Genomic DNA, 27487 nt, shown 5'->3' on the forward strand with positions numbered 1-27487 from the left:
CAAGGCCACCAGGCTCAAGACCAGGAGACCCGGTGCCCAGCCAGAACTAAATCCCAGATACTTCCCTTATGCAAACCATGACTCCCTCTGCATCCAGAGAGGGCAAGGGGGAGAGGGAGAGGGAGAGGGAGAGGGGGCCATGGGCAAAGCATTCTAGAGGGTGTAGACACATTGATTCTATTGCAATGGACAGAAGTGTCCCAATCCCCAAAGGTTGCTCCCAAAGTCTCAACTATAATGTAGCTCTCCCCTGCTCTCTGGCCTCTTTTCCTCCAGAAAAGGGGAGTGGGAGGGATGGGCTGTAAAAGGCCCGCCCTGAGGAAGGGCTCTGAGTACGACACAGGGGCGCAGGCGAAATCCAGCCACTGCAACACCCTGCGAAAAGGGGGAGGCTCATCAGAAAACTCCTGCCTGGGGAAAACGCGGGGGCTGGTGCGTGAAGGGGCGGGAGATGCCGTGGGCGGGGGCACCGCCATTGGAGGGTTGATGGCAGAGCGAGGGGGCCGGGGTCATCCAGGGCCAGGCTCCACCTGCGACGCGCGTTGCTCAGCCCCGGGCAGACGCGGGCGCCGCGCCAGGGGAAGAAGCGGGGACTCGGGCGCGGCCCCTTTAAGGCGGCTCCTGCCCGCTGGGGGCGATGAGGAGCTGCCGGGACAGAGGAGCCAGGCGCAGCCTGACAGGTAGGCGGGGAGCCGGGCACGATCCTTGCCAGGCCGGCGCTTGATGGGGCCGGCTGCAGTGTCGCCACCCCGGCCTCGGGCTGGGGACGGAGCGGGCGCAGCGGCGGGAGGCGGAGGTACCGGGAGCCCCGGCCCTGGCTGCGCCGGGCGCATCTGCAGGGGGGAGGAAGCTCCGGCCACCTGCGGGCATGCCCGGCCGGAGGGCACGAGGGTCCGGGCTGGGGGGCCGCGGGAACCGGCGGGGGTCCGGGCGAGGGGCCGCGGGAACCGGGGTCCAGGCGGGGGGCCGCGGGAACCGGGGGGGGGGTCCGGGCGAGGGGCCGCGGGAACCGGGGAGGGGTCCGGGCTGGGGGCCGCAGGAACCGGGGTCCGGGCGAGGGGCCGCGGGAACCGGGGGGGGGTCCGGGCGAGGGGCCGCGGGAACCGGGGAGGGGTCCGGGCTGGGGGCCGCAGGAACCGGGGTCCGGGCGAGGGGCCGCGGGAACCGGGGGGGGGGTCCGGGCGAGGGGCCGCGGGAACCGGGGGGGGATCCAGGCGGGGGGCCGCGGGAACCGGGGGGGATCCAGGCGGGGGGCCGCGGGAACCGGGGGGGGGGATCCAGGCGGGGGGCCGCGGGAACCGGGGAGGGGTCCGGGCTGGGGGCCGCGGGAACCGGGGGGGATCCAGGCGGGGGGCCGCGGGAACCGGGGGGGGATCCAGGCGGGGGGCCGCGGGAACCGGGGGGGGATCCAGGCGGGGGGCCGCGGGAACCGGGGAGGGGTCCGGGCTGGGGGCCGCGGGAACCGGGGGGGATCCAGGCGGGGGGCCGCGGGAACCGGGGGGGGGGGATCCAGGCGGGGGGCCGCGGGAACCGGGGAGGGGTCCGGGCTGGGGGCCGCGGGAACCGGGGGGGATCCAGGCGGGGGGCCGCGGGACCCGGGGGGGGGATCCAGGCGGGGGGCCGCGGAAACCGCGGAGGGGTCCGGGGGGGGGCCGCAGGAACCGGGGTCCGGGCAGGGGGCCACGGGAACCGGGGGGGCACTGCTCAGTGCGGAGCTGGCCCTGCAGCCCAGGTGCGGGCGGGCCATGGTTGTGTCATCGCCGGGAATAGAGGCTCCGCAGACGGGTTAAGCTTGGCAGGAGGACCGGGCCCTGACTCCGGGGGCCGGGGGGAGACGATGGCAAATATTAGGGGGAGCCAAAAATGTGTGTATGAGAGAGAGATGCGGCTCATGCCTGTCCCCCTGAGTGCCCAGCCCCTGGACCTGGGGGCAGGTGGGGGCCACTTGCCAGAGGATGCTGCCAATAAATTAAGGGGGCTTCTCTCCCCCACTGCTTGGCAGCTTCCTGCCAGGGCTGCCCTGCCCCCAGCCTGCCCAGCCCGAGAGGAGCCTGCCCCATTCACTGGCCATTGCCAGGGATGAGGATGGTTTATTATGTGGCCTGCAGCATGTCAGCTTAAATCCCACGATAAGGCTGGGCCGAGCTGTGTGGCCCAATCCTGCAATGGGATCCCCGCAGCTGGACCCTTGACCCTCCCGGATGGCACCAAAGGACAGGAGCCAGTACTTTGAAATGGACTCTCCATGTTGCATAGAACAGCCCATGCGGGGCCAGGGGTCTCTGGGCTGGCCCAACTGTGCCCGTGGAGGCTGCGTTTTTGGCTCAGGGGGCAGCTGGCGCCAGGGTGTGTGGTTTTGTGTCTCTGAGGCACGGTGCCCTGGCATGGCTCAGCAGGCAGCCAGGGGCTGGCACTGTGATGGCAGAAACGAAGGGCCAGTGGCCTTTCATGCTATCCCAGATTCACTCCACCCCACATGACAAGCTGTGGCAGGCCTGGGCCCCAGAGCTGTAGGGATGGGTGGCATCTGTGCTAAGGGGATGGACTTTCCCTCGCTACAAGCCGCCTGCAGTGTTACTTCTCTGGGGTCCCCTGGCTTGGGGTCTTTGAGTCTTGCTGGGCCGAGGGACAGATGGCCTGGAGCTCACGGAGTGTAGGGGCAAGTGACACCCACAGCTCTTTGGGCAGGGAGGCAGCTGCATGCCCAAATCCATGTGAGGCTATGGGGTGATGGAGATGACTGGGGTGGTAACAAGCTACAGAAATGAATGGATTGAATTGCATGGAGGGGTCTAACAGAAGCTGTTCACAACCCCCCTGTCCCCTCTCACCACCTCTACCACCCTGTGCAGATGGGTTTTCATCCCCTTCCCCTGCATCTTGGTGGAGCTGTGCATCCCCTCCTTTGGAAGGAGCTGTTTGCCTCCCATCTCTTGGATCTATACATCCACCCCTCCTGGGAGAAGTCAGTTCTCTAGTCACCTTCCCCCCAAGCTCTGGGCAGGACCTGCCTGCCCCACAGCCCCATGCCTGCCACATGCTCCTCCAGGTTAACACAGATTCTGCTGCCCCAGCTAACAGATTCCTCGGACCCCAAGCTAACAGGCTGAGGAGGTTCGGGGGTGAGCATCCCGCCCCCTCTGCTCACCCTGCTGAAGGCCTGCCATGAGCTGCTGAGTCAGCAGGGTGGGGAGGAGCATGGCCCCTGCCTATGGCCACTGTCCTCTCACTAGAATGGGCCTCTGAGTCCCCCTGTGCCTTGTGCACAATGCTGACCCCAAATGTGCTCATTGGCTCTGGGCATCCCCTCCACTTTCCACCCCCCTCCCCAGGAAGGAAGCAGGAAAGTGCCAGAAATTCAATTAAGGGAGAACTCCTCCGAACTCTGATCAGTTTCATTGTGTCTCCTCCCTAATTGTGTGCAGGGAATGACAATCTCCCCCAGAGCCAGTGCCAGCATTAAATGGGGAGAGATAGGGTGAGCAGGGAAACCGAGTCATCTGGGGTATTATTTGCTGAACAGAACAAAATTCACCCTGTGTGGCTGTGAATGTGACAGTGACTTCTGAAGTCTGTGTTGAGATATGCATGGGGGGAGAGAAGGGCTTGGCACGTGTTGGATGCCTGCCTATGTGTAGGGAGTATGTGTGTTAGAGAGAGAGCAGACAGAGAGTATGTATGTGCGTGTCTATGGGTGTGTGCGTTCATGGATTTGTACTTGTGGGGGGGGGGGGAATGCACAGATTGCATGTGTGTCCCAGCATAGGGCATGTGTGTAAGAGAGCTGGTGTGGGGGAGTGAGAGCACAGGGTTTGGGAGAGTGCATGCGGGTGTCTGTGGGGTGACTGTGTAGGGGGTGGGGTGTGTAGAAAGTAGGGGTGAGTGTATGGGGTGTGCGTAGGGAGTGTGAGGGGGATGAGGCGTGTGGAGATGGGGACTCAATGCATGGGTGTGGGGGTAAGTGCAGGGAGGGGAGCTATGGCGGGGGGTGAGTGCATGGGGGCTGGGCATGTAAACCATTGGAAGAGCTGATGCTACGTCTCTCTGTCCCCATTGCTCTTAGGCCCATGTGGACTGCGAGGTTCTCTGCTCTCCGGGGGCAGGTCCCCAGAAGTAATGGGGTCCATGCCAGGTTCACATGGAGAGGGGGCTCCCTGGTGCCAGGGTAACGGGGTTTGTGCTGGGTCAGACGGAGAGGGGGCTCCCTGGGGGTGGGATACAGGGTCAGTGCTAGGTCAGATGGGGAGGGAGCTCTCTGGGGCCGGGTAGTGCTGTCAGTGCTGGGTCAGATGGGCATGAGGCCCCTGGGGGTGGGATCCAGGGTCTATGCTGGGTCAGAGAGAGAGGGGGCTGTGGGATCCGAGGTCGGTGCTGGGTGAGATGGGGAGGGGTCTCTCTGGGGATGGGATCTGGGGTCGGTGCTGGGTCAGACGGGGAGTGGGCTCTCTGGGGGCGGGATCTGGGGTCGGTGCTGGGTCAAACTTGGAGGCGGTTCCCTGGGGCCAGCATAATGGGGTCTGTGTTCTCACTGCCCCCACACTGCTCCCTCCACACCTCCTCGCTACCCCCACCCCTTCAGTCCCCTCACTGCCCCCAATACCCCTCACTTCCCCCACACTGCTCCCTCCACACCTCCTCACTGCTGCCCCACCCCTGCCCCATAACTGCTCCCCACTCCCCCTCACTGCTCCCACCCCACTCTCCCATTGCTCCCACCCCTCACTGCCCTCCCACCCCTGCCTCCTCACTGTTCCCCCCACATCCCCTTGCTACCCCCTGTCCCCAGCCCCTCACTGCCCCCAGTACCCCTCACTGCTCCCCCGGTCTCCACACCTCCTAACTGCTTCACATGTTCCCACTGCCCCGCTGCTCAGAGCCTCCACACTGTTCCCCCCATCCCTCTCAATGCTCCCCCTGCCCCCACAATGCTCCCCCCAAGCCCCTTCACTGTTCCCCCTGCCCCCACACCTCCTCACTGCTCCTCCCAATTCGCAGGCATTGTGACATCCCACGGGCACACAGTTCACCACCTGCATTCCTCCAGTGCTCCTCTTGCCCTCTAATGCATGCACATCCTCACACCTCTGATCTCCCACAGGCACAATCATACAATCATAGAATATCAGGGTTGGAAGGGACCTTCAGGAAGTCATCTAGTCCAACCACCTGCTCAAAGCAGGACTAATTCCCATCTAAATCATCCCAGCCAGGGCTTTGTCAAGCCTGACCTTAAAAACCTCGAAGGAAGGAGATTCCACCACCTCCCTAGGGAACTCATTCCAGTGCTGCACCACCTTCCTAGTGAAAAAGTTTTTCCTAATATCCAACCTAAACCTCCCCCACTGCAACTTGAGACCATTACTCCTTGTTCCGTCATCTGCTACCACTGAGAACAGTCTAGATCCATCCTCTTTGGAACCCCCTTTCAGGTAGTTGAAAGCAGCTATCAAATCCCCCCTCATTCTTCTCTTCCGCAGACTAACCAATCCCAGTTCCCTCAGCCTCTCCTCATAAGTCATGTGCTCCAGCCCACTAATCACTTTTGTTGCCCTCCACTGGACTCTTCCCAATTTTTCCACATCCTTCTTGTAGTGTGGGGCCCAAAACAGGACACAGTACTCCAGATGAGGCCTCACCAATGTCGAATAGAGGGGAATGATCACGTCCCTCAATCTGCTGGTAATGCCCCTACTTATACATCCCAAAATGCCATTGGCCTTCTTGGCAACAAGAACACACTGTTGATTCATATCCAGCTTCTCGTCCACTGTAACCCCTAGGTCCTTTTCTGCAGAACTGCTGCCTAGCCATTTGGTCCCTAGTCTGTATCAGTACATGGGATTCTTCCATCCTAAGTGCAGGACTCTGCACTTGTCCTTGTTGAACCTCCTCAGATTTCTTTTGGCCCAATCCTCTAATTTGTCTAGGGCCTTCTGTATCCTATCCCTACCCTCCGGCGTATCTACCTCTCCTCCCAGTTTAGTGTCATCTGCGAACTTGCTGAGGGTGCACTCCATGCCATCCTCCAGATCATTAATGAAGATATTGAACAAAACCGGCCCCCGAACCAATCCTTGGGGCACTTCGCTTGATACCAGCTGCCAACTAGACATGGAGCCATTGATCACTTCCCGGTTGAGCCCGACGATCTAGCCAGCTTTCTATCCACCTTATAGTCCAACCCTACCTGCCCTAGGCTTGGCAGGTCACTAAATTGACTGGTCAAATAATGTCACTTGATGGCCTATTATTTGTCCATGGTCAAACATTGTCCGATGTCCCAGGATGAATCCAAAGGAATGGCCTGATGCTGCAGGCAGTAGCCTCCGACTCTGATCACACTGGGTGTGGTTCTTTTGGGTTTTGCAGCTTCCTTAGATTTGTTTTGCTTGTTCTGAGTTACAATCACTCCACAAGTAATTTGTTCCTTTGTAATGAGGTGGAAGGACCTATCTATGGCTAAGCCTGCAGGAGCCCAGAGTGTGTTGCTCTTTCTGGTTACTGTTCTAAGAAATTAGCACTTTAAAATCTGTGACCATTTATGATGTGATTTGACAGGTCAATTGACCAATTCTTTTTGGATTGATCAAATGCCCAGCCCTAATCTGCCTATCAAACTGCCAGCCCACCCCAGCACTCCCATAATACTAGCCCCTGCCCTGCCCCTGCCCTAAACCTCCTTGTAACACAAGCCCCTGGTCTGTCCCTGCCCTGCCAACCCCTCCGCTCTCCCATAACACAAGTCCCCGGCCTGCCCCTGTCCTGCCAACTCTTTCCCCTGCCCCATTACACTAGTCACGGGCCCGGCCTGCCCCTGCCTTACCAACCCCCAGTAACACTAGCCTCTGACCTGCCCCTGCATTTCCAACTCCCCTGCATCCCATAACATGAGCCAGAAGGTGAGCGGGCTGTGGTGGTTATCAGCAAAGGGCACAGTGGCCGTGCTGGTGGGCTGGGCTCCTCGGGCCACTTTTCCCTCCCCGTGGGTGAGATGCATTCAAGTACTGCAGGACGGGACCCCTGTAATTAAAGTGCCGCTCCCAGGGCTCGCTAGCCTTTGCTTTTGTGCTGGAGCAGGTGGAATCAGCTGGCCCATTTTGCTCGGGAAGGTGGGCCAGCTTGAGTCAGGGGGCAGGTTGGAGTTCTTGTTATGGGGAGTGCTGGGGTTGGCAGGTTCAGGGTTGTGCTATGGGGTCGTGCGGGCAGGGTGACCAGATGGCAAGTGTGAAAAATTGGGACGGGGTGGGGGACAATAGGCACCTATATAAGACAAAGCCCCGAATATCGGGACTGTCCCTATAAAATTGGGACGTCTGGTCACCCTAGATGCTGGGGGGTTGGCAGGTCGGGGGCAGGTTGGGGGTTCTCCTGTGAGGTTCTGGGGCATGGGCAGGTTGGGAGTTGTGCTGGGGAGTGCTGTGGGGTTATGCTGGGGGGTTGGCAGGTTGGGGATTCTGCTGGGGGGTTGTCAGGTTGTGGGCAGGTTGGAGGTTCTGCTGTGAGGTGCTGGGGGTTTGGCAGGTTGGGGGCAGGTTGGGGTTTCTGTGTTGTGCTTGGGGGGTTGGCAGGTTGGGGGTTGTGCTGTAAGGTGCTGGGGGTTTGGCAGGTTGGGGGCAGGTTGGGGGTTCTGTGAGGTGCTGGGGGTTGGCAGGTTGGGGGGGTGTTGGGGGGTTGGCAGGTTGGGGGTTCTGCTGTGAGGTGCTGGGGAGTTGGCAGGTTGGGGGTTGTGCTGTGAGGTGCTGGGGAGTTGGCAAGTCGGGGACAGGTTGGGGGTTCTGCTGTGGGGTGCTGGGGAGGTTGGCAGGTTGGGGGCAGGTTGGGGGTTGTGCTGTGAGGTGCTGGGCGGTTGGCAGGTTGCGGGTTGTGCTGGGGATGCTGGGGGGTTGGCAGGTTGGGGGCAGATTGGGGGTTCTGCTGTGAGGTGCTGGGGGGTTGGCAGGTTGGGGGCAGGTTGGGGGTTGTGCTGTGAGGTGCTGGGGGGTTGGCAGGTTGGGGGTTGTGCTGGCGATGCTAGGGGGTTGGCAGGTTGGGGGCAGGTCAGGGGCAGGTTGGGGGTTGTGCTGTGAGATGATGGGGGGTTGGCAGGTCGGGGGCAGGTTGGGGGTTGTGCTGTGAGGTGCTGGGGGGTTGGCAGGTTGGGGGTTGTGCTGGCGATGCTAGGGGGTTGGCAGGTTGGGGGCAGGTCGGGGGCAGGTTGGGGGTTCTGCTGTGAGGTGCTGAGGGGGTTGGCAGGTTGGGGGCAGGTTGGGGGTTGTGCTGGGGGGTTGGCAGGTTGGGGGTAGGTTGGGGGTTGCGCTGCGAGGTGCTGGGGGGTTGGCAGGTTGGGGGTTGTGCTGGCGATGCTAGGGGGTTGGCAGGTTGGGGGCAGGTCGGGGGCAGGTTAGGGGTTCTGCTGTGAGATGATGGGGGGGTTGGCAGGTTGGGGGCAGGTTGGGGGTTGTGCTGTGAGGTGCTGGGGGGTTGGCAGGTTGGGGGCAGGTTGGGGGTTGTGCTGCGAGGTGCTGGGGGGTTGGCAGGTTGGGGGTTGTGCTGGCGATGCTAGGGGGTTGGCAGGTCGGGGGCAGGTCGGGGGCAGGTCGGGGGCAGGTTGGGGGTTCTGCTGTGAGATGATGGGGGTTGGCAGGTTGGGGGTTGTGCTGTGAGGTGCTGGGGGGTTGGCAGGTTGGGGGTTGTGCTGGCGATGCTAGGGGGTTGGCAGGTTGGGGGCAGGTCAGGGGCAGGTTGGGGGTTGTGCTGTGAGATGATGGGGGGTTGGCAGGTCGGGGGCAGGTTGGGGGTTGTGCTGTGAGGTGCTGGGGGGTTGGCAGGTTGGGGGTTGTGCTGGCGATGCTAGGGGGTTGGCAGGTTGGGGGCAGGTCAGGGGCAGGTTGGGGGTTGTGCTGTGAGATGATGGGGGGTTGGCAGGTCGGGGGCAGGTTGGGGGTTGTGCTGTGAGGTGCTGGGGGGTTGGCAGGTTGGGGGTTGTGCTGGCGATGCTAGGGGGTTGGCAGGTTGGGGGCAGGTCGGGGGCAGGTTGGGGGTTCTGCTGTGAGATGATGGGGGTTGGCAGGTTGGGGGTTGTGCTGTGAGGTGCTGGGGGTTGGCAGGTTGGGGGGAGGTTGGGGGTTGTGCTGTGAGGTGCTGGGGGGTTGGCAGGTTGGGGGCAGGATGGGGATTGTGCTGGAGGTGCTGGGGAATGGGCAGGTCTGAGGCAGGTTGGGGGCCAGTGTTGTGGGGTGTAGCCTGTGCTGAAGTGATACCCGTTGTGGAAGAAAAAGTCTTCACGCTGAGTTTCTTAGCAACAGGTCAGAGACAATTTATTCTCAAGCAGTTGCAGGTGGAGACCACAGTCGGGCAGAGTCTCCCCTGTCCTCAGGTAATCTCCAAGGTACAAGCATTTTCAGCCGAGTATTTACATATTCATTACACCCACAGACACAATAACAGCTGTGTCCTATTTTACATTTTCTTCCCATTGTCGTAGTCAACACTGCATTCCAGTCTTATCTTAAAGCAAGGTCCCTAGTGATTTTCCCATCCGCCTCGCACAAATCCCGCTTCTACAAATCTCTCGTTATTAAGGTTGGAGTTAGCTTTTCTCTTGCTCCGTCTCTGAACCAAACTACATAACTGCACACAAATCCTCTTTTCCCTTTCACACTTCCACACCATCTGAGGCTCACGGCCAGCTCCCAGTCACACTCGTGGCTCCCCCCCCACACTCTCGTGCTCCCTCTCACGCCCTCCCACAGTCCCCTGTCACTCCTACATCTGCTGCTGCTCAAGTTCACTCTGTGGTGCCTCCCTCTGAGCCAAGCCCTTCTCCACAGCCCAGGTGCTGCCAGGGGAAGCTGTGCCACACCTGCCCTGGGACTCCTTCGCTCCCGGGCTGGGGTCACCCTTCTGCCAGGGGCTTTCTACAAAGATGCAGGATAGGAATGAATGTTTCAGGTTTTTGTCTGGCCTAGAAGGCAGGAGGGAGCTGGTGGGAGCCCTTTGGGGTGCTGGGGGCCATTTCTGGCGCCAGGGAGACCTTTGGGCTGCTGGAGGAGGCTCTGACCCAGGGTGCCTGCGTTTTGTTCTGAGCAGCTTTAAGCACATTGCACCCCTCCCCCGTGCAGTGGAGTTAGTGACGCACCAGGCTGCAGGATGGCAGGTTCAGAGTGTCCCAGAGTGAGGTTCTGGGGCTTTGCCTGCACCCCCCAATCAAGATGGGAAGTGTCAAGCTGTTGCTGGGCTCATAGCAATCACAGCAAAGCCTTTGCCAGCCAGACTCAGGGTCACTCGAGCTCCTGGCCATGGCAGGGAAAGTTCCCTGCTGGCCTCTGTATGGTGAGGGCATAATAAGCTCCATCCCTCTTCTCCCACATGGGCACCCAGGGCTGACTGGGCCTGGCACCACAGCTGGGTGACCTCTCTGAGCAGCTGAGTTTATCAATCATTCCCATGGGGCCTGGCAGGCTTGGGGATGAGCCACAGAGCCTGCCCCTGCCAGTGCCCACTGCCCGGGCAGGCTGGTGAGAGAAATTCTGCTCAGTGGCCTGGTACCCTGAGTCAGCAGATCCCAGTCCAGCATTCAGGCATCTGCCCAACCTAAGCCCCAACCATGGGTAGGTTTAGCACAGCTCCCAGTCCTGTCCCCGGGGCAGTGGTATGAGCTGCTGCTTGTGTGGGGGGCACACCTGTGGCCCTGCCCATGCCATCCCCATTGCTCAGTGAATACAGAGGCTCCTCCCTGGGCCAAATTGACGCAGGGGCTTTAGGGACTGCAGCCCTGGGCTAAGGGGAGCCCTGGCGCAACAGGGCTCAGGCAGGCTACCTGCTTGCCATGGCCCCATGCCGCTCCCGGAAGCAGCCGGCTGTTGGCATGCCTCTGCAGCCCCTGGAGGGAGGTGGGGGTGGAGAGAAGGCAGCTCCGTGCGCTGCCCCCACCCCCAGCACCATCCCCGCAGCTCCCATTGGCCAGAAACTGCCAATGGGAGCTGTGGGGGCAGTGTTTGAGGGTGTGGGCAGCACCTGGAGACACGCTGTCCCCCTCCCCCTAGGGGCACACAGAGATGTGCCAGCAGTCATCCGCTTCTGTGAGCTGTGTGGGGCCACGGCAGGCAGGCAGTCTGCCTGAGCCCTGCTGTGCCATCAGCCGGAGCCTGCACCTCACACCTCCTCCTGCACCCCAACCCCCAGCCCCAGGTCAGAATCCCCTCCTGCACCCCAACACTCTGCCACAGCCTGGAGCCTCCTCCTGCACCCAAACTCCATCCCAGAAAGAAACAAATATAACAGCTGTTCTAAGGTAAACAGTAGGCTATTTTGAATTAACTATATTCTACATGTTTTAAGACTGAAATGTAACTACAGAACATCTTTATGATAATTAAAAGTCAAGTTTAAGTATATTGTTAATAGCCTCAATGCCATAATTGTGATAATTTTGTTTTAAATTAGGAAAAAGACATATACAGGGGCCCCCCAAAATCTAATAGCCCTGGGCTCACAGGAGAGTTAATCCGGCTCTGCCTCCCCGCACATCAGCGTGGCACTTGTAGCAACATTAACCTCCCCTCGCAATGCCCCGGCTCTTCTCCTGAGCCTCCCCCGCACACACTGCTCCTCCGGAGAGAAATAGCACAGCGAAACCATGGCAACTGTGTGCTCCAGCGGGGATGCCAGCACCATGAGCTCAGCACCTGCTCCCCAGAGGACCCCAGGCCCTGGCTGGGCTGGGTGCCACTCACTGGCCTTCACCAGGCAGCTGGGTTTCAGTCTCGCTCTGTTCAGCCCCTGGGTGGAGAGCTCAGGGCAGGGGGTTTCAGGGCATCACAGCAGAGGTGCTGCTGCATGGGGGAGGGTTGCTCTTAACTCCATTCAAGCCCCGGGGCTGAGCAAGTGGGGTGATCTGCAGGGGCCTTTGGCATCCGTACCTGGAGACAGGGCAGGGGCTGAGTCATGGGCATTCACTGGCCTTGGGTGCTGAGGGGCTGTGCTACATGCTCTGACTCCACCACTCATCAGCCCTCTCTCAGGTGTGTTGTATGAGGGCCAGTGCTAATCTCTACAACTAGCCGCCTACTAATTATCCTCATTATGCAGAGTCAACCTTATTAGCACTTGTTAGACTTCCAGGGAAAGCTAATGTGAGATGATGGTGATTCTGTCTGTGGCATTTCCCTCAGGGAGATGTTGTCTTTCATGAGATCAAGGACCGGTCACCAGAAAACTCCTTCTGGCACTTCTCCCAGCAATCTTTCAAATTCCAGCTCACTTAGCTTCCCTCTTCATAAAGTTCCCCTGCACTTCCAGTTTGACAGCTGCTTAGAATGCACCATAGCACAGGTGGGAAACAACTCTGGTGTTCTGCTCCAGAGGTGGCTGCCTGCTAGCGCTGGGTGACGTGACAGCTGATATAGTTTGCAAAGGTATATAGGCATAGTTTGCAAAGCAATCTGGGAGGTGCAGGAAGGAAAGATTTTTGTCAATGGGAACTATTTTCCTCAGCGGCGTCACCGCCAGTGCTTAATTTGTGCCGGGGCCTGGAAGTTCAGAGCCCTGGCCCCTCTGGGCTGGCTCCTCTTTCATTACAAATGAAGCACTAGTCACCACGGAGAGATCCAGCATAGATATGGCAGGAAGGGCAAAGGGGTGCAAACAGCAGATCTCTTGAAGCCAGTCACAGCCCAGAGATGGGGGGAGAGGGCCAGTATCTTAATTCACTCCCTGGGAAAGGAAGAAAGGGGTGTTTAGTGTCTAGCCTCAGCTCTGACCCCACCCCAGGGAAGCCATGCTGTAGTGATTTTCCCCCATCTGGAAAGGTCTTTGACAACCCACCATGAGACACTAGCTGGGATAAGAACCTGGGCTTTCTAACACCAAAGGCACAAGCCGCTGCCCCTTCAGAGGCTGGGGAAATTCCTCTCACGGTGACCAAGTAGCAGGCTGATGTCCTCTATGCTGGCTGTGGCCCCTAGAGGGGGACATGCTCTCACCACTTTCCCAGGCCTCTGGAGCAGAGGCTCTGACTCCTGGCAGGACCGCGGCCATGTCACTTTGACCTGCTTGGTCCTCTCTCCGCCCAGGGTGTAAAGTAGCACAAGATCTCACTGTGTGTATGCGGAGCTCCCCAGGGAGATGCTGTGTGGACCCGCATAGAGGAGGGACCCCAGGGCTGAAGGGGGCTGGTGCTGGGCTCAGCAGGGTGGTGCACGGAAGGCCCAGCTCCTTCCCTCAGGAGGCTGAGCAGTAACTTCCTCGATTCATTTGATGTGTTTTATGTTCCAGCCCCAGAACGGATCCCAGCATGGAGCTGACACAGCAGCCTGTGCCAGCTTTGCCTATCCAAATACACACCACTGGCATCAGACCAGGTAGGAACAAAACCACTGTCCCAGACTCACTTCCTGCTCCAGAAACCTTCCCAGCCTCAGGCATCTGAGGAGAGTTTTGATTTCTTTAGTCCCCCTGGTCCCAGACCTTCCTGCCCCCAACACAGTAATAATGGGGAGGGCAGGACTGAACGAATGGTTTAAACCTTTACCATGGCTTCAGACCAGATATGTTCTCTGGAGTCTAACATAAGCTGGCTTCCTGCCTCTGCCCCTCCCACTGGTCTGGTGTTACAAACCATGGCCATCTGCTCACAGCACCACCGTCTGCAGTGGGCTCAAACCTGAGCCCTTCAGCATCCAAAGCACCAGCCTCTGACCCGTGAGCTGAGCGAGAGCTAGCTGTAAGGGGCAGGCTGTGGGCAGTAGTTGCAGGATCCAGTCACGAGAGCAAAGCATACGCCAATAGTATATCAGTGTACGGTGCGTATGACTCTGCTTCCCAGAGGGAGCAGAGCTCCCAGCTGCATTGGGACCCCTGCTGATTTCCTAGAAGCCCTAGTGCATCCTCAGGGACAAGATTTTAGACACTGTGCTTAATGTGCAAAGTACCACTGCCACCCTTGAGCCATGCTGTGTGCACAGGCCTAGAGGGTGTCTGCACATGCAGAAATGCTGCCATTCATGCAAAACACATGGACGCAGGCATGTAACTGCGTGTGCAAACTGCACAGCTGAGTGTGCAAAGCAGGTGACTGAGCAAAATCTGCAATGCTGCACCCCTGTTTTGCATACATAACCACATATTTGCACATGCATTCCCCATTCAGGCACCTGGGTCTTAAAATCTGGCCCCAGGGATGTGTGGAGAGGGATTCCCTGTGGCAGGGGAGAACTCTAGCCTGGAGAACATTTGAGTCCACTGATATCCCTGCCAAAAACAACCGTGCAGAAATAAAACTCTTGTGAGTGAGTGCCAAGCTCTCATCCTGCCTGGTTCAGGGACCTGCACTGTAATGGAAGGTTTCTATGCACATGATGTCTGGGACAGCGATTCTCAATCAGGGGTATGTGTACCCCCAAAGGTACTCAGAGGTCTTCCAGGGATACATCAACTCATCTAGAGATATGTCTAGTTTTACAATAGGCTACATAAAAGGATTAGTGAAGTTAATAAAATTAAAATTTCATACAGACAATGACTTGTTTATACTGCTCTATATACAATACACTGAAATGTAAGTATGTGGTAAAATGAGAAAGTCAGCAATTTTTCAGTAATAGTGTGCTGTGGCCTCTTTTTTATGTCTGATTTTGTAAGTAAGTAGTTTTTAAGTGAGGTATGTAAGACAAATTTGGGTCACCCCTCGACCGTGTTGTGTACAGATCACCCTATAGAGGCCATCTTGTCAGCCCTGGGGGGGGTGATTCTTGGGAGAGGTAGGACAGGGCTGCAAGTGTAAGGCCAACAGACCCCGGTCATCGGCGGGTGGGATTGAACTGGGGACCTCTGGAGCTTACTGAACGAGCCTCTACTGCATGAACTAAAAGCCAGCTGGCTGCTAAGGCTGTAGCGCGTCTCATTTAACTCTCTCTCTCTAAGTAGTCTTGGTGCCACTAGATGGGACAGAAAACCACACCCAGAAGGTGTGTGGGTTACACAAGGACCATAAAGGTGATTATTGATTGAGGCTGCTGGACACAGCCAGTCCCTGTGGTTCTCTCTGTCTCTTTAGCTTCAAGACTAACACAATCTGTGCTGCTTAGTGCCACCAGACAGATCTCACTAAGCCCAGACCGAACGGGAGGGACTTCTGACTACACCACCCGCCCTAGACATAGCTTTGACAGGCCCTAGACAGAGAGCTTAGACTTTGGTGGGGGGTGTCCCCCAGAGCTGAGCTCGCTGACACTGCTTCATTGCAAGCTTCCTATGTTTGCATAAACATATGCTAGGCAGGTAATTAGCCATGGCCACCCCCCATACAGCCGGTCATTCTCCCATGTCGTTATTTATCCCATGCTTGCAGTACCAGTGTGGGTCTGTGTAGAGCTGGTCAGATTACTGGTTGCAGAGACACAATGTGTGGAATTTGTCCTTTTCTTTTGGCGAGCTGATTTAACAAATCCCTGCCCTCTGCTCAGCTGGCTGGGGTTGTCTGCATACTCGCCACTGTTTATCTGTGATGTACCACTGGTTGCGTAAGTCACATGGTGCTGTGTTTGCTTCCTCACTGGGCGACCGAGACTTACAAAAAGGAGAAGGAATTGCTGCACTTGTTCATGAAGGCCTTGGCGCTGTATACGGCACAAGATCCACTCCCTGCCCCGAGCCCATGGGTGCAATCAGATCAACACAAGGCTTGTCCAGCTTGGACTTGGACAGGTGTAAATCAGGAGTAATTCCTCTGCGGTCCATACCATTCTGTGGTACAAACGAGGAGGATTGGGCTCAAAGCAGGCTGGCTGGAACCCAGAGAGGAAGCAACCAGGACACAGCCTCTCTGTTTCCATGATTCTCTTTGTTCTGTGTGTCCTGTTATCAACTTCCTCCTGGTGGGTGGGCAGCAGGGAATGAACGGACACTGATAAATTCACCTGGCTGGGAATTTTCTTTCATTCTTTCTTTCTTATGAAAACTGCATTTCTTGAAATATTAACATTTTTGACAAGAAAATCTCAATTTTGCTGAAACTTTCCAATTTGCCTTCAGAAAAATCAAAATAAAATAGTTCCTTTTGGATCAGTTTGATGTTAATCTGTGTCCACCAGAGCTGTTGTGGTGTCTCGTGCCTGCCACCCCCCCACCTTCTCTATGGGTTAAGCTTTCTGGCCGGAGTACATCACCCATGATACATCATAGCCTCCCTCTGATTGAACTGCTGTGGTGCATCATGGGAGTCACATAACCATGGTGCATCATGGAAGGTGTAGTCCAGTCAAGGAGTTCAGCTAGTAGAGGGGTGATGGAAGCATGAGGCACTGTGACACCTCAGATAGACACAGATTAAGGTCAAATTAAGCTGAAACAAAATGTGGCAACATTTCTGATTCAAAACTTTCCATTTGGCAAAAAATTTTGACACATCAACTTTATTGTGGCCTGATTCAGAATGAAACAAATGTGGGAATATTGAAGTTTTCTGCAGAATGAAAATTCAGATTTTCGACCCTCTCTGTAAATCCTGGGCCATGCATGCTCATGGTATCTCTGGTATGGCCCTGGCCTCTGGCACTGTAGTATCTGAGCACTGCGTGCCCTTGGTCATGAGCAGATTGGGCACCCCTAGAGGAACAGCCTCCCCCAAAACATTCATGTGAATAAGCCTTGTTCTCACCAATTCTGAACCAGGCCATGGCCATATGGAATTCCCCATCACTGTCTCTGCACCATTCGGCCAGCTCCAGTTCTTACCCCAGCATGAACACTTTTGCATATGTGCCTACTAGACCCACCAGCATTGCCAATCCCAAGCATTGCGGGATCATGAGTCAAGCCCCCAAAATCATGAGTGGCTAAAAATCAGGAGCTTTCAAAAATAACCTGTCTTGAGCGGGCCTCTCCAGTATGAGACTCAAGGCCCCTTCTCTCTCCTGTTGCAGGGCTGGCTGGCTTCCCCTGAGATGATCTGAAGAGGAGCTGGAGAAGGAAGAGCTTGTTTAAGATGACACGAACCGACCCACCTGACATACTGGTGTCTATGGTGTATCAAGACCTAGAGGTGAAGTGCCCAGCACCCAGGGATTCCATCGTCTGCCAGCCACTGACACAATGTGACGCCTTCATGTCTGCATCTCTGCCGCGCAACCTGCAGCCCTTCAACAAGCGCCACTGTAGGAGCTTTGACTTTCTTGAGCCGCTCGACGACCAGCTGGCCCCTGCTCCTGCTATGCAGCGCCCCTGCCGGCACCCAGGCACCCCCGAGCCTTCCTCAGGCTCCGGAGGCAGAAAGGCTCCTCCCAGGTCGGACGTTCAGAACAACAGGCCTCCCCCTCACGGGAGGGAAGGCCCCAAGGAGCCATTGGCTCGGGCGGAGCCAAAGAGGCGAGCGAGGTCCAAGAGCGCCCCACGGGTGAAATCCACGTTCACTCCCATTCCCATCCAGATGTCGTCCTCGTCTCCCCCTGTGCCAGCCAGGCAGGGACGGGAGGCTCTGCGTCTCTCCAGGGAGCCTGCGAGGATGGAGATGTCCCCGCGTAGGGGGAGCGGATACGCGCCAATGAAGGCCCCAATGAACGAGGTGCACCCCATCAAGCTGCAGCCCCAGCGGAGCAGCACCAGCCGCATCTCCCCACTGTGTGTCAGCAGCAACTGCCCGGAGGAGGCCCCAGGTGGGAGGCCGGCCACAAGCCTGCATGTCAAGTGCCGGATGGACATGAAGCCAGACGAGGCAGTGCTGGTGCATGCGGCACGCAGCCTGAAGGCCCAGAGCAGGATGGAGGTGCCATACTGGCCGAGGCTGCCCTGCGCTATCCGGAGCCTGACCATCCCAAGCAGCAGGCAGGTGTCTGTGTCCCGCACTCCCACACCCAGCGACTCCTACAGCGGGGAGCACAGGCTGCCCTACCCCAACGAATACTACGAAGGTGACCCCCGAGGCCGGGTTTACCAAGCCATGCCCTGCCCGCAAGACTATCCCGAGAGGGGCTGTATGACCTTCTCCACTCCAAATGTGCCCACCAAGTTCTTCTACATGGAGGAGCCAGCCGGGTGCCCTGGCCCTGGCATTCCACTGAAAAGCTCTGGCTATGAGGAGTGCCCTCGCCCATACCCAGGGCATCACTTCCCTCCACAGCCCTTCTACGCAGAGGACCCAGCCAAAGGTAATATTCACACCATCCCACCCAGGACTCTCTACATGGAAGAAGCTCGGACCTACCCCATCCAGGAAGCCCCTACCCACACCTTCTACAGAGAAGACCCTCAATTCTACGCCTCCAGGGGCATGCCCACCAAACCCCTCTATACAGAGGACCCCAGGGTATACCCCGCTCTGAACACCTCCTCCCGGTTGTTCTACACTGAGGATTATGGCAAATACCATGAGAGAGAATCCATTTCGCGGACGTACCCTCATGCCCGTAGCACCCAGCCTTTGCAGTTCAGCGACTGGTACTGCCCGGACCGGGGTGCACTGCCCTACCAGACTTGCAGATGTCCCGCTTTGCACCTCATCCCTCTGGGCAGGAGGCCTTGCTTTCCTCTTGGCATGCCAGCTACAGCACCAACCAACCCCGCCTAGGTACAGACACCCGGCATTACTCCAAATCCTGGGACAACATCCTGGCACCCAGTGTCCGCAGGGAGGACCCCATGTTCCGCGGGCGCAGCTATGAGAACCTGCTCACCCGGGAGCAGTACCGTGCCTTATCCCCTGATGACCGGCGGCAGCCCGTGGTTATCAACCTGTCCAGTTCCCCCAAGCGCTATGCAGCGCTCTCCCTCTCGGAGAACTCCATCATGGAGAAGATGCAGGCAGACGGTGGGCGGTGCCCCTTGGGCCGCTCCTGGTTTGTCACCCCAGAAATCACCATCACCGACAATGACATCAAAGCCAATGGTCTGAGCAAGACCGAGAAGCGCTCGGCCAGCTGGGATGTGCTGGATTCTGGGCGGGATGGGCATCGCTCCCGCACCACACACTGCTACTCAGATCCCACTGCCAAAGAGAGCACCCAAAGCAGCTCCGCCCGCCAGTGCAGCCTGGAGCAGCTGGATGAGCTGATCACAGACCTGGTCATCGATTCCAAGCCCCCGCCCAGCCGCCGCCCCAGCAACGGGGACAGCCTGACAGACCAGCTCAAGAGGCTGATTGACAACGGAGCGCCCGGGCCCGCCAGGAAGCTGGAGGCCAGGAAGCCACTGCCTTTATTGGTGGGGGAGCCCAGGCCCACCAAAGAGCAGCCGGGCCCGAGTTCCTTCCACAGAGACGTACGCAAGGAGCAGGGTGGCCGCTCACTTGCCATGTCTGTCTCCAGCAGCAGCTTTGAGAAGCAGCAGGATGACTGCTCCCCGGAGCTGAGTGCGGATGAGGACGACATGATGATGTGCTCGAATGCCAAGTGCAGGCGCACGGAGACCATGTTCAATGCCTGCCTCTACTTCAAGTCCTGCCACAGCTGCTATACGTACTACTGCTCCCGGAGCTGCCGCCGTGAGGACTGGGACATCCACAAGGAGAGCTGTATCTATGGGCGTATCGGGAGCATCTGCCGGCACGCTCTGCAGTTCTGCCGGGAGAATGCCGAGGTGCACAAGGCCTTCTCGCGCATTGCCAAGGTGGGGTACCTGTCCCGGGGGCGAGGGGTGCTGTTCCTGGGCTTCCCCAGCTCAGGCTCAGCTGAGAACTTCCTCCAGTTTGGCTTGGAGAGCCTGCTGATGTCCCCCACCTATCTGTCCCTGCGGGAGCTGGAGGGCTACGCAGAGAGCCTGGGGGATTACGCCCGGGAGCTGGGGGTGGCTGGCATCCAGTATGACCCTGAGGAATGTTTCCTCTTGAATGTAACAGTGGCTGTTGGACAAAAAGTGCCAGTGAGGCCATCTCCCAAGGTCCAGGTGCCGACAGTCAGGAAATATGCCAAGGTGGCCTTAGCCTCCTCCAGCCCCGAGAAGCAGATCTTGAAGAAGGAGCGGGACATGGAGACCTTGATCCTGACCCCCCCGCCTGGCACGGCGGACATCGACAAGGAGGGGGAGGAAGGGCGGAAGGCCCGGGAGGTCTGCTTCATCAACATTCAGCGGGAGCTGCGGATCCGAGGTGTCTTCCTGCGCCATGAGTTCCCCAAGATCTACGAGCAGCTGTGCGACTTCGTGGAGAGTAACAAGAGGTTCACGCCCACCACCATCTACCCCATTGACAGGCGGACCGGGAAGCAGTTCATGTGTATGATCATGGCCGCCTCTGAGCCACGGACCCTGGACTGGGTCGCCAGCCCCAACCTCCTGGACGACCTCATGTGACCAGTGCTGCCGCGCCACACAGGCCTCCTCTTTATTCCTCTTTGTAGACAGGTATTTTACTATTGACGCACTAAACTGGTCAGTCAGAATCTTCCCATCGTTTCTAGCAGATACCTGTTGGCGCGTGGATCCCGGGGAGGCCTGGCAAAGATGCTGTCCTAACAGGGCAGCAACAGATCCATGGACTCCATGGGGCTCAGGCCACCTGCCTCTGTGGCCACTGGCTAGTCAGGGCAGGAGCGGCTGAGCTTAGATTCTGGTTGGTCTGGTGGGGATAGAGGGGTGGGGCTGGCCCTGTCGCATGAGATTGCCATGAGGAGAGGGCTGCTACGGGAGGGTAACTCCAGTGCCAGAGGTCTCTCTCTCAGTGAGGTTCTTTTACTGCCTTCTCTTTGTTTAACCTGATTCCAGCTGGGCTTGGCCAGGCACAGGGCAACAATTGACTGGCCCTGCAGCTGTTCAAACAACAGTTGAGTGTAGAAACCCGCAGCCCTGCCTGTTCCTACTCCCTAAATCTGACCACTAGACAACATGGCTACCTCTAAGCAAGTGTGGCCAGAGCAGTCATTTTAAGCTCCCTGCCATGCCCACTCCAGCCCTCTGCCTAGACGCCAAACTTGCCCATAGCGGCTCTCAAGCGGACAGTTCTTCTCCCCCCTCCCATCGCTGCTTTGTTTAATTCTGGAGACAGCCAGGAAGGGGCATGTTTTCAACCTGGCCTCTGCAAATAGGCCCAGTGTCCTAGCACAGCGGTTCCCATTTGTCTGCATGGCTGCATAACTGTACATGGAAGGGGACTCAGAGCCATGGCTTGGCACATGGGGGTAAGTGCAGAGGGGGCTTGGGAGCATCCTAGGCGCTTTGGATTGTGCAGACACATTTTGTGTCTCTCATTGAAAATTTGCCCAGTGTGTTTGAGTCTCTATATAGCATGTTATATGGTATGAGTCTCTATACCTGGGCTCTGTATGGGATGAGTCTCAGAACAGCCTGCAGGCTACACGGACTCTATGCAGCATGAGGCTGTATACAGCAGTGGCATAGCCAGGATGGGACATTTGGTGGGCTCCAACTTCGGGTGGGCAGGCAATGATGGGGTGGAGGGAGGAGGAGGAATCAGGGCCCACCTACCCCCTCTAGCCAGCCTTGCTGGGGTCGATGGATGCTCTGGCCGGGGCCCCCGGGGCCCAGGCACGCACCCAGCCCTGGGAGGAGACTCCACTCTCCAGCGGCAATGGCTCCTGTCCCTGACCCACGCCCCCACATCGGGCCTGGCCTCCTAAGCAGAAGACCTACCTTTTTTGAGGATTCCTCTGCCTCCACTGGGTCACCTGAAGCTCACCCTCCTCCTAGTGGCAGATTAACCACTGGGCCAAAGGGGCATGTCCAAGGGCCCCAGCCAATTGGAGGGCCCCAGAAAAACGGGCTCCACTGCCGGGGAGCGGGATTCGGGTGTGGGGGCTTGCCCCGCTCTGCCCACCTGATGCTCCAGCTGGGGAGTGGGAGCAGGACACTGGGGCTTTCCCTGACCCCACTCCCCAGCTGCAGCGTTGGACGGAACAGGGCAAGCCCCCCGTGCTCCAACTCCACTCCCCAGTTGGAGCACCGGGCGGGTGGATGGAGCTGGGCAAGAGCCTGACCCTGCTCCCTAGCTGGAGTGCTGGGCGGGTGGAGTGGGGTAAACCCCTGACACTTCCCTGGTGGAGTGCTTGGCGAAGCGGAGAAAGCCCCCCGCTGCCCACAGGAGCACTGGGCAGGTGGAGCAGGGCAAGCCCCTGTCCCAACCCTGCTCCGCGGCTGGAGTGCTGGGCGGGCAGGCAAGGTGGGACGAGCTGGGGCCGGAACAGAGCTGGGGGGCAGGATGCTAAGTGGGTGGGCCACGGCCCTCCCAGGCCCACTCATGGCTACGCCCCTGCTGTACAATGTGGGCTCTATACGATATGAGGCTCTATACAGTGTGGGCTCATTATGGGCGCTATACAATATGAGGGTCAATACAGTGCACTCTATACAGTGTCTATACAGTATGAGTCTACAGTGGGCCCTGTAGATGGTCTTTATACAGCATGCGGCTCTATACAGGTGCACTCTGTTGGTCTCTATACAGTATGAGGCTCAATGTGGTCTCTATGCAGTAGGCATTCCCTCTCCTCAGGCCTGTGCACAGCTGCCCACCTGTCCACATGACACTGCTTCCACTTGCCAAATCCCTGTGGTCCCTCTCCAGCCCTCCCAAGTGCCTTAGTCAGTCTCAGCTGCCTACACGAGGGCCCCATTCTGTGTTGGCGCTGAGCTCTCCCTGCCCCCTGGTGAGAGTGGGGGACCCCAGACCTCCTTGGGGTGCTCAGGCCTGTGAGTGCCGCGTGGATGGGGGAGGACGCTCTTGCTTATGCCAGGCCAGTGTGGGAATCTGCCAGTGCCTGACTTAGGTACTTAGGAGGCCGTGAGGGGTAAAAGTTCCAAGACACCTGATGCACTTTATCTGTACGGACAATAACCCACTTCCAGGGCAAGGCAGCAGCGGCAGCCCCCCGTTCTCCTCCAGTAGTAAGGCTCAAGCCCACCTCCGTCCTCTCTATTGCAGCAGGTCATTCCCACCCCTCCCTGCATAACTGAGCAGGGAGCCTGGTACCCAACCTGGCCATAGTGCAAAGCCAAGGAACAGCACTGAGAGGGCTGCGCTCCCTGGGTCCCAAAGACGTGTGTGGCCAGCTCCTCTGAGAATGGAGGGGCCCCAGCCGGTGGGTCTGGGCTGGCTGCTTATAGTGCAGGAGTCTGGTGCTGTGCTCTGCTGGGGGAGCTGGGGCCCTGGAAGCCAGGGGGCTTAGGCGTTTCCAGTGAATCCTGGCCCCCCATGTTGCAGCAGGATCTAGGAGCGAAGTTGCCTCTTTGCATTCTCTCGAGAATAAAACTCCTGAGACAGGCCCAGGAGGAGAGCTCCTCCTGCCCCCAGGCTGCCCTTGCCTACATCTCATTCAGCACCCTATGCCTGGGGAGAACTGCAGAAGAGTGGACTGTTTCTGGCAGCGTCTACACTGCTCCTCCTCTCTGGGCATCACCATGCTGTCTGGGTCCCCCAGGGGGCTCAAACCCATCTGGAGTTTTGCTTAATTTGGTCTTCTCAGTGGAATTCAAAGCCGTGTTGCCACTTCCTGCTCCTGAACTTCACTGGCCATATTAACTAGCCCTGATCCTAGTGCAGGGCTCCCTAGCCATTCAGCCTCCTTCCCAGTGGCCGAGGCAGGGCCTGAGCCAAGAGCTTTGAAAATCCCAGTAATTCTTTCTCTGAGCTCCAGCCATGGTCCTGGGATCAAAATGGCCCCAGAGCACGGCCTTCCGGACACATCGGGCCACTCCATCTGCTCCTTCGAGCGGGATGGGCCTGGTTTTCCCCTAGGGAGGCTGCGCTGCTTTGAGCCCAGCTGGCTGAGTGTGCGCTCTGCCTACAAGTGAGCCTCCCTCTTGTAATGCCCAGGGTTCCCCTGGCTCCCGGTCCCCAGGGCAGTGCCAAGCTGTAAGGGGAATTGCAGGTGTTCATGGCCGTACCCTGATCCCTGTGACATCAGGGCAGAGACGGGCGCTGCCTGGCATGCAGCGACTCCAGGCGTCGGTGAGCTCAGGCTGGCCCAGGGTCTGGCTGTAGGGCGCTGGATGCTACCAGTACCCCAGCCTTCCTTTCTTGGGGCTGGGCTGGACCTGGTGATTTCAAATGGCACCTGGGTGGAGGGCTGGATTTGCCCACTCAGCCCCCTTGTGCCATTGATCCAAACAAGAACCCCAGAACCAGCCCCTCAGACACCAAGCCTGAGCCAGCCAGCCTTTATCCTCGCAGGGGATTGCAGATCCAACCCTCCCTGCCCTTTGCATGTGGGCCCACTTTGACCTTGGCCTTGTGAACCTGGCTCTCTCTGGCTGGCCCCCCTGCCTGGGCACTCCCTGAGGCTTGGTCTACACTGAAAGCTACGTTGGTCGGGCTGTGAAAAATCACCCCTTCCCCCCTCCCTCTCAGCAACACAGCTAGGCCAGCAAAACCCAGTGTAAGGACAGCTGTGGCGGAGGAAGAGGGCATCTGCAGGCCAGCTAATGTCAGTCAGGGAGGGATAAGCTGCGCCACATGAGGGGGCTCCGCACTGGAGACAGCGGGAGCCCAGCAGCCAGCCACTATCTGTGTTCCTCTCTGCAAGGGGCAGGAAGCCTCAGCCCCCCGCCCCGCCCAGACATTGCCGCCCTCTGCCCAGCTCCTCGGTAAGGAGCCAGTGTCTCCTGAGCCAGGATTTATCCTGCTGTGCGCCAGCCCCTGCTTGCAGTGGCTCTCCAAGGGGCCACCTTCCTGGAACAGCCTCTTAATTATGGTAATGCTCCGCAGGCCTTGCTCTGGCTTCAGGACTTGCTGCACCAGCAGCCCTTGGCTTTATTTGGGGAGGCTCCTCTATGGGGCCGTGCAGAGAGCAGCACAGGCACTCCACTTTCCAGCCTGCACCTTACGCACCAGCCTGCTGCAGGGAAAGCTCTGCTCGCTCTGGCTTGGGCTGGGGGAGCAGATGTCTCCCTGCGCTGCAAAGGGAGGCTGTGATCTTTGCCAGGGAGCTCCTGCCCTAAGCCGGGCCCACTCCTGAGTGACGGGAGCTGCTTACTGCAGGGCCCCAGGGCCCAAACAAGCAAGATCACAAAGAGCAATCCTGGGGGCAGATCAGAGTGCTGCTGTACTGGTCCCTTCCAGGGCTGCAAACAGTCCAGCAAGTTCAGGGTTAAATTAACTCCACCACATGCCTTTGCACCTCCCTGGCATTGGATGGCCACAGTGCCAGCTGGGGGCTGTTTTTCCTCTTCTCCCATTTATTGCCATCTCTGAGTGTGCCAAGGACTGGGCTAGCAGGGCAGCCGCTCAGGTGGTGCTCTGCAGCAGCCACCCCATGGTTTCAAAGATGTTAAAGCTGTGTTGTGAAGGGAGGTCTCTGTTTGGGGGATGCAGACACCTGCAGGGGGCAGGGCAGGTGCTTTCAGGGAAAGTGCCAAATGTTTTCTGGTTACACTTTTAGCTGAAGTCCAGCGCGGCTGTTGAGTTGGGAGGGGAGGAGAGTGAACGCTGGCGTGCAGGGGGCGTGGCATGGATGTTCATGTGGCATGTGCTTGGGGCAGGGATTGTACAAGGTACAGGCATGAGGTGGGCATGGATTACGTGTGCTTATGGGATGGATGTTTGTGCCTGCACACAGAGTGGGCATGGAACAGCCCTGCTAGGAGGAACCTGGCTCTGAGGAGTGGGGGTGGCCTGTGTTTTAAAGAAGAGGGGCTGAAGGGGGTTTCCCAGGGGCCGCCCAGCTTGGGCAGTCCTTATGGCAGAGGCTGGGTTCAGGATGCAGTTTCTCTGGAGGGGCTGCAGTGTTTGCACGCAGAGCTGGAAATCAGCTGGGCCTAGTGTAAATACAGCACCACTGACTGCCCCCTGCCCACAGGCCGGAGCCAGGCGCTGTCCTGTGGGAGCTCGCCCCGTCCTGCCATGCAGAGGGCATCCCCGGAGCTCCCTGCTGGTGGGCTGGGAGGCCAAAGCTCAGGCATGAGCAGCAGTGAGCTGGTGCAGAACAGGTTCTCCCAGGGGGTGCAGGCACAGGGCACAGAGGATGCATGACGAGCACCCCTCACTCTGGCATCCCTGCCATTGCGCTGGTGCTGGAGTTGCTGCCAGGTCCAGGCAGCAGGTGACTGCCTTGTGAGGATGCTCACAGCTGCTGCCATCCTTGTTTCTCCTCTGTCCCAGAAAAGGAGCTTGGACGCTTGCCAGCTTCGGCTCACTGCCAAATCCTGCCTGGGAGCATCTCCAGCCCGTAGCGGGATCCCTGCACATGCTGCAGGGCTGTGTGCTGGGGGAGCTCTTCCAGAGCTCCCCCTCTGCTGGCTCCAGGCACATATGCGTGCACCTTCTCCTCAGGGCGCTCCCTGTTGTAACGTGGGGGGGGGCAGGGAGGGAAGGCTGAGGGGATGGAGGGCCATGGGAGGCCCCTCACTGCAGCCAGGACGGGTATCTCAGGATCAGGTCCCTTGCCAGCCTTAGACTAATGAATTCATTGCAGCCCAGCAGCTCTAACTCTCAGCCCCTACCCTGCTGCGGCACTACCCAGCCAACTTGTTGTTTGAAGCCAGTTGCCTGTGTGCCCCCCAAAACTGGCATGTTAGTTGAGAGCCCAGGGAGCTCTGCTAGACCCTCTCGTTTCTGCCCTGCAGCAGCAGGTGCTACCTATCCTTCCCAAGGCAGGCCCGAGCTGCGGGGGCCATGGGATTTCCTGCTGGGGCCCTCACGTGTGCTAGCCTGTCCATGACACCAGCCTCGGGGTCCCAGTGAAGTGCCCCAGGCTGTGGCAGTGCCTGGGTCAGGGATAGGCCGAGCCGGGGGCCACACAAGAGTCTTAGTCTCTTTGGAGTCCAGGGAGCTTCTGCTCAGCCCAGCTACTTCCTTCGGACTCCAGCACTGCCCCCAACACAGCAAACCTGCTCCCATGGCTGGAGCTCCCCATGGGGTCGGCCTGCCCATCCTAACCCCAAATGCCCAAGCTCCAGAGCCAGGGGCCGGCAAGCCACCAGCTGGCTGGCGGTTGAGCGCTGCATTGGAGCAGGAGGGGTGGAGCTGCCCAGTTACCTGAGCATGGGCAAGAAGAATTTGAGGGCCCCTGTAAGGCATGCTGGAGCTGGGGCTGCTGGCTTGAATGGTTTCCATCATCTATAGAATTCACAGTTTGGTTTAGTGGCTCTCAGCACCCCCACTATACAAGTTGTTCCAGTGCCCCTGGGTGCAGCAAGCCCCTGCCATGCAGCCAGCCAGGCCCAGAATGGGGCAGTCAGGAGCCGTGGCTCTGCCTACTTGCCAGGCCTCCCCAGTCCTTGGCAATGAGCTCCTCCCCGTGCTCCAGTCCCAAAGGACGACAAGGGACGAGCTGTCACTGGCCTCTCCTGGTTCCGTTGCTCAGCTGAGCTCCACCACCATCCGAGGGCTGAACCATGTGGGCTGACAGCAACAGACAGCAGGGGCCCCTCCCTACATCCCGCCTCCACCAGAGTGCCCACCCTGGCCTGCGGGGATACGGCCACTCGCTCCTGGGCCAGCGGGCCCACTAGTGCCAAGTGAAATGGGTGGGTTTGTTGTCTGAGCCCCTCCCCTTGCTGGATGCATCTGAGAGCCTTCTGCGCCCCTGCTTTTGGTGGGATCCTGCCACTAGTCTGCCCCCACCCATGT

At 58.6% G+C, this 27487-nt stretch overlaps 1 protein-coding gene across 1 annotated transcript; it reads left to right on the forward strand.

Moving 5' to 3' along the window:
• Positions 1 to 486: 486 nt before the first annotated feature.
• Positions 487 to 27472, forward strand: AJM1 (apical junction component 1 homolog). The gene is given in 4 exon segments (XM_038374936.2): positions 487 to 680; positions 13255 to 13340; positions 16902 to 18443; positions 18446 to 27472. Coding segments are annotated over 2 exon segments (3294 nt in total). The 5' UTR covers positions 487 to 680; positions 13255 to 13340; positions 16902 to 16963; the 3' UTR covers positions 20260 to 27472.
• Positions 27473 to 27487: the final 15 nt, after the last annotated feature.

The sequence above is a fragment of the Dermochelys coriacea genome, chromosome 16 (genome assembly GCF_009764565.3).
Source record: "Dermochelys coriacea isolate rDerCor1 chromosome 16, rDerCor1.pri.v4, whole genome shotgun sequence".
Classification (NCBI taxonomy): domain Eukaryota; kingdom Metazoa; phylum Chordata; order Testudines; family Dermochelyidae; genus Dermochelys; species Dermochelys coriacea.